The following is a 6951-nucleotide window of genomic DNA, read 5'->3' as shown; positions in this document are numbered from 1 at the left end:
AAATCTTAATTAAATTGTCATTAATTTTATCAAAAATAATAAAAAAAAAAGTCATTAATTCTATTTTTAAATTGAAGACAATAGTTTACTTGTTTTAAAAAAAGAAAAAAAAAATTAAGATTGGCTATCCAGTTAATGCATATGTCTATTCTCTTAGCTTCTTCATCTTCTCTCTAAAAGGATGATCTTAGTATTGTTCTTAGGGGAGGTCCGACAGTCTGCCGTCGACCCTCCCCCTACCTCACTCCTTAATTAATGTGTCTTGAGCTTCTCTGCTGGCTTTTCTTTTGTTTTTCCCAGTTTCCTTTAATCTCCTTTTAGAGTCGAAGTACCCCTCCTTTGGATGGGGTTCAGTGCTTCTTTAGTTGAGTTTTAGGATTTAGTGTTTCTTTCGTTGAGTTTGTGGGATGCCCTGCCTGTGTCAGAAGGCTCTCCTGTTGTGTGGTGTGATGTTATTGGAGCTTCGTCAGCAGGCAATCTCGGAGATGGACGTCGTTCAGGGCCTCGTTTGCTCTAGTCCTTTTGCATGAGTTTAGGTTGATTTAACGTAACATTGTTTTCTTTTAGTGGGCTTGGGCCATGTGTTTCATATTTCATCAATGAAATATCCGTTAAAAATATAAAAAACTCTTGCCATTTTGGGTTCGGCCTATTAGAACAAAGAGAATTGGGTTCACAGTTGAGGAATATTGAACCCAAAACTGAGGAGAGTAGGAAGAGGAGTAAGGACCCTCCAAAATTAGGATATGGGCTTCAAAGGATCAAAGCTTTGAGCCTAGAAAAATGGCCCTCAAAGAAAGAAGACGGGGGAGCTGCGGGACGCTTTGCGAATTGCAGCCTCAGTCCTGCCAGTGCCGTGCTCTGAAAGTGTAAACCATTTTCCGTGGAAACAAACAGCATAGGGTTTTAGCGTTTTGGAGCAGAAGACCTATACAGTACACAGAGTCTGATTGATTGGTAGAGAGAGTGAGAGAGAGTGTAAATGGGAGGTTTAAAGGGTCTAGTGAAGAAGGGTTTGGGAGAGATGGGTTTCAACGCAGAGGGTGGAGTCGTTAACTGGTTTCCGGGACACATGGCTGCTGCCACCCGCGCTATCCGAACTCGTCTAAAGCTCGCCGACCTGGTCATTGAAGTTCGCGACTCTCGCGTCCGTACATACTTCCATAGAAAAATTCTCTCTCTCTCTCTCTCTCTCTCTCTCTCTCTCTCTCTCTTCCCTAAGTTTGAGTTGTTTTCTGTATTGCACAGATTCCTTTATCCTCTGCACATGGAGATTTACAGCCTCAGCTATCCTCCAAACGCCGCGTGATTGCTCTCAACAAGAAAGATTTAGCCAATCCTAACATAATGCATGTGAATACTCTTCCCTTTTCTTTGTAATGGTTTCTTTTCTGTTATATTTATTTTGGGAACTCGCAAGATGATGATGATGATGCTTATATCTTCTTCATTTTAACAGAAATGGGTTAATTATTTCGATTCTTGCAACCAGGATTGCATTCCAATAAATGCCCACAGCAAGAGTTCTGTTAAGAAGGTTAGTTGACATTTTATCCATGTTTTACAACTAAACCATAATCTTCTGTTCTTTTATTTATTTATTTTTACAACTGGTGGTGTTGTATTATGATCTTAGTTTCTGAGGAATGAAGGATAGGAAAGTTGCTTCTGAGATTGGAAAGTCTTGATTTTTCTGTACTAGTGTGATAGATTTGAGTGGAGCATGTTCTATCTAGTGCCAATGATTATAAGTTTTAATGTTTTATATACGAGTTGTGCAACCAAACTAAAAGAGAGCATGTTCTATCTAGTGTCAATGATTATAAGTTTTAATGTTTTGGACACAAATTGTGCAGCCAAACTAAAAGGTGGTTTAAAACAGCAGCACTTGTCAGACTCATTTTCACCTTCAAATCAAACAAACTTGTTTATTCAAAAGTCAAAACCATTCTTAGATGTCATGCCTGGCTCTGCTCATATACCTTACCAACAGGAAGTTCAAAAAGTTAAGGTTAGAAAATCATAAATTTCAGATAGAAAGCTTCAACCTATTCAACCCTTTTAAGAAACAAGAATGAACTTGGAGTTCAAACATTTTTTGAATTTCACTTTTTTATTGGTAGGTTGCCCTGATAAAAATGGCAGTAATATCTATAGTTCTATTGCTCCTAAATTGATGCAGATCATTTACAAACATATAAAGATAAGTCTATGGTAGCATATGCTGGCTTGAATAATGAGTTATGAATATTAATTGATGTAGCAGAACAAAACTTTTAAGGCTTTATTTCCTCTTTTTTCCCAACTAAACTGTTTCACATAATATGCCAAATGAGAGGAAACTGAAATTGGCTACTTATTTTCAAATAGTAGAGGAAACAAAGAAGATTTGCAAGTTGGTGGAGACGTGGAGTGGAGGTCTTTTGGGATGTGCAAGAGATTTGAATATAAATGTGTATAGAGTGCATATCAATTATACAACTGTTGCATCTATGAACAAACCCTGCCCCTGGTTAAACAAGTTCATAGCAGTGATCTAAACTGCAGCTTGTATCCTGCTGTGCAAGTGGGCACTTATGCCTTGAAGACTTCGTTAAAAAATATTTGTTTTTCCTTTTTATGAAATTGCTTCATTGTGGTAGAAGTATTTCCACTTTTTTACTAGCTCCACATCACATTTCTAGAAGTTTGAGATGATGATAACTTTTCAGTTTATGTGCTCATCAGCTCATGTTATACCTGTTAGATATAGTCCTCTACTCACATTAACAATGAGCGTGTCATGTCCTTTGTAATTAATTGCTCTTGCAATTGTTCCTGTATATTTGATTTTCTCTGCCTGTTGATTTCTTCAAATTTATTTTGAGTTCCTTTGCTAATTTGCTTATATAATTCCATTCTTGTTCAACTTTTTCCCATTTGGTGGTTCCCATGTCAAAAGCTTCTTGAACTTGTGGAGTTCAAGCTGAAGGAGGTAATTTCGAGGGAACCTACTCTCCTTGTTATGGTGGTCGGTGTTCCTAATGTTGGGAAATCAGCTTTGATAAATTCTATCCATCAAATAGCATCTTCTCATTTTCCCGGTAAGTTGTTACTATTGGTGATAGTAAAGATAGCATCCCTTCAGAAAATGAACCATAATTTGGTGTGACAACTCAGTTACTGGTAATTATGATCTTGAAGTCTTTTTGATAGTGACAGTTTGAGTTTTCTACATAGTGCAGGAGAAATTGAAGCGAGCTACAGTTGGCCCATTGCCTGGTGTTACTCAAGATATTGCAGGATACAAGGTGAAGTTATTCATTTTATGCTTTTTCATCATAGAATTTACTGTTCTCGGTATATGCATGCATGTCTTTGTGAGTTTGCGCATATATACATCTTTCTATCGATCTACCTATTTCCAAGCACATATGTCTAAACACACGTCCACAAAAGCATGCATAAACAATCTCTTATGGAGTTTTTAAAGTATGATTGTATTACTATTAGCTATTCTCTTTGCAATGGTTAGCAATCATTGGCACAACCTTCATATTGTCATGTCAGTGGCCCTTCTTTTCTTATTATTATTATTATTTTTGTACCTATATATGTTGCTGACTCCTTGAGCATTTGATGTAAGTCTGTCAAGACATTTCTTGGATCTGTTAACTTGTATACAAATTTTCTTGCAGCCAAATTAGGTCTCAAGCTTTTGGAGGGCCTGTTTTATTCCTCAGGGCTTTTTAAAATATATGTTACTTGACTTGTTTTAGCTGTATGTTAAATTATATTCTCTCTCTAAATTTAAATAATGTCTTTAATTTACTTATTTCTTCATTGTTTCCATTTCTTTCTTTCTTTTTTTTTTTTTTATTATTTTGCTGATGAAAATATTTCTAGTTTTGCTTCAGTCATAATGGTCATGATTTTTCGTCTTGTTCATATTCCTTTACTAAATGTTGGATTCTTATGTTTTTATTGTTGATGTGCAGATTGCTCATCAGCCTAGTATATATGTTCTGGACACTCCAGGTGTATTAGTGCCCAGTATTCCAGATATTGAAACAGGATTAAAGCTAGCTCTTGCAGGTTTAAACTTTTTATTTTGGGCATTCTATTTAATAACCTACCTTCCTTTATTTATTTGTTTATTTATTTATGAGGATGAGAATAACAATGTAGATCTCTACAACTTTAAAAATTTTTGATGTTGTTGGGCCTTGTTTGTTATTTTATGGAAAAATGAATTACAATGTGAATCACATGATGCATTCAATATCTTCTGAAAGTTTTGATATGGTTAGGCTTGCTTTGTTATTTTGGGGATAAAATGAATTACATGGAAAATAATTCTGGTAAGCTTACTTACTCTGTGGAAATGTAGTTGATACCATGCAGTGTTGCAACTCAAATATTATTTTCAACTACTTTTTCTGGGGTTGGTTTTGGGGAGGGCTGCGCAGCTGCAGTAAAGTTAGAGTTTGTTATATTCCTCTCATTTACCTCATAATGCATACTTGCATAAAAGAATGTAGAATACAGGAGTTTTTATTTGTTTCTCATAGTGGAATTGGCTGATAAAATATCCATATTTGCAATATTTTTTGGCACTTGTAATGCCTATGTGATGTTTTCCCCAAAAAGTATGGTTCTTCAAAAGTTGGGTTAACCCATTCAGAACTGATCAAATGGATTTGATTCCATTGGTCTGCTGTCTGTCTCTTTGGACAGATTTTATTGATTTAGTTGATGATTGCTCAGATTCTGTTTTTACTTTGATACTAATTGTAAACTGACGAACTGAAACTCTACTTCAAATAGTTTCTCTTTTGAAATGCAGCTTTCCCGTTGTGGGGTTTTTCACCGTTGCACACATATCACCACCATGCACTTGGCTCTACCACCATTGGCAACACCATCATTAACACGTACATAAGTTGTCACTGACCCTATCAGAACATATTGTCATAATTGGCACTACCATCACCAAGTATTGCCGCTAGTATCACCATACTGAGCACACCTAATCTACTATCATTAGAACTAACACTACCACCGTTACCACTAATCATCATTATAACTACTGCAACCACAAGACCAATCTTGGCATTACCACAATCATTTTTCATTATCATGGGCCTTGTTATCACCCTAAAACTGCAATGGAATTCAAAAACTGTTTTCTATAATAAACAAGCAAGCCCTAACCTCAGGAACTTCCATCTACTCATATGCTACCATCCAATGATTATTCTCACGGTCTACTGTATTTTTATCTAAATAAAAAATATATATTTGAATGAATATGCAGGATCCGTGAAAGATTCTGTTGTAGGTGAAGAGCGCATTGCTCAATACCTGTTGGCTGTTTTAAATACTCGAGGCACTCCACTTCATTGGAGACACTGGAATAACAGAAAAATGGAAGGAATTCGATATGAATCTCAGGACAAACATGAGCATAATCTTAAGGATCTTCTGCCAAAGAGGAAGAAACCACCAAATATGTCAGATGTGTTGTATATTGAGGTGATAAGATCTCTCTCTCTCTCTCTCTCTCTCTCTCTCTCTCTCTCTCTCTCACATCTGTCTTGTGTAATACAGAATGACTAATGCTGTAATTGAAGTGTAACTCATTGTTTGCCTATGTTCCAAATCATATTCTGCAGTCCTTATGAATTAATATTATTTCGGCTGCTGTATGATCTGTAACGGCTTGTCACTGTCAAAATAATTATACTTGTATGAGATGCTGTATCATGTTAAATATTTGTGGTCCATATTTTTGCATTTGATTTATTGTTTCAGTTGTTTTGAAGTTTCTGGCATCATAAGTTATGCACAGTAATAAGACATAATCCCTCTTTCCCTGTTCTTTTCTTCTGCTGCATTAAGGAATAAAGAATGTTGGTCTATATGATCTTGCTAATATGAAGTGAGATAGTAAATATGTATAATATTCTTATTTTTAAAATCCTTGAATTTCTTCTCAAAAATAAATAAAAATTAGACAATCTTCATATTCCCTTGAAGAAATCATGCAATTTATATTGAAGGGCTTCGTTCAATTATCTTGTCTGAATAGTAATTGGGTGATGGGTTTTAAAATTTCTCATAGGTCTCTCTGCTTCAAATCCATTATTGTCTGCATTATTCCTATATAAATTGTTTCTACCAAAACTACAAATGGGATACAAAGGCCAACTCTTTATTACCTTTATTTATTGATTTCACTTCTTAATATTTTTTCTTTGTTCTTGTTCATCTGCAGGATCTTGTGACTGAAGTCCAATGCGCATTGTATAAAACACTGGCAGAATTCAATGGCAGTTTGGAGGATGAAAATGATTTGGAGAATCTTATAGAACAGCAGTTTGAAGTGCTAAAGAAGGCATTGAAGATACCTCATAAGACATCTGAAGCTCGTTTGATGGTATCAAAGAAGTTTCTTACTCTGTTCAGGACAGGCAAGCTAGGCCCGTTCATCCTTGATGACGTCCCCGAGGTCAACTCTGTACCATAAGATCTTCTGGAATTCCTTTAATTAATTAATCAATTAATTTTTCTCAAGCGCTTTATAGGGTGCTGTACGTACTCTGCAACATCACCCATGCTTGCAACATTGTATCCCCCCTATAAGGTATGGTTTAGATTCTGGTGTTATTGCAGGTTAGGTAATTGAACTGGCCAAAAAATATATATATTTTTTAAGAAAAACAAATAATTATTTGTGTTATAAAAATTAAATAGAATGTGAAACTAATTATTGATAAAAAAAAAAATTATGTGCATTTTGTATTTTTTAAGTAAAAATGATTTATATAAAAAAATTGGAATTTAATTACTTTATTTTCTTTTTTAATTATATTAATTTCCTTTACTTATCTAAATTGTTCATTTCCTTTTTCTAATTATATTAATTTCTTGTAATTAGTCTAATTGCATTGATTTCTTTTTTTTTTTAAT

The 6951-nt window shown here is 34.9% G+C and overlaps 1 protein-coding gene across 1 annotated transcript; it reads left to right on the top strand.

Moving 5' to 3' along the window:
* Positions 1–791: 791 nt before the first annotated feature.
* On the top strand, positions 792–6648 carry LOC131169122 (short integuments 2, mitochondrial-like). Its single transcript, XM_058143920.1, has 8 exons — positions 792–1147; positions 1249–1353; positions 1460–1537; positions 2942–3083; positions 3220–3290; positions 3978–4074; positions 5297–5514; positions 6257–6648. Exons 1-8 carry the CDS (start codon positions 983–985, stop codon positions 6506–6508), a joined length of 1128 nt encoding a protein of 375 aa, XP_057999903.1. The 5' UTR covers positions 792–982; the 3' UTR covers positions 6509–6648.
* The last annotated feature ends 303 nt before the right edge of the window (positions 6649–6951 follow it).

This window comes from Hevea brasiliensis, chromosome 3, assembly GCF_030052815.1.
Source record: "Hevea brasiliensis isolate MT/VB/25A 57/8 chromosome 3, ASM3005281v1, whole genome shotgun sequence".
NCBI classification, from domain to species: domain Eukaryota; kingdom Viridiplantae; phylum Streptophyta; class Magnoliopsida; order Malpighiales; family Euphorbiaceae; genus Hevea; species Hevea brasiliensis.
Note: the sequence above shows the minus strand (reverse complement) of the source record. Positions and strands in the feature narration are given on the sequence as shown.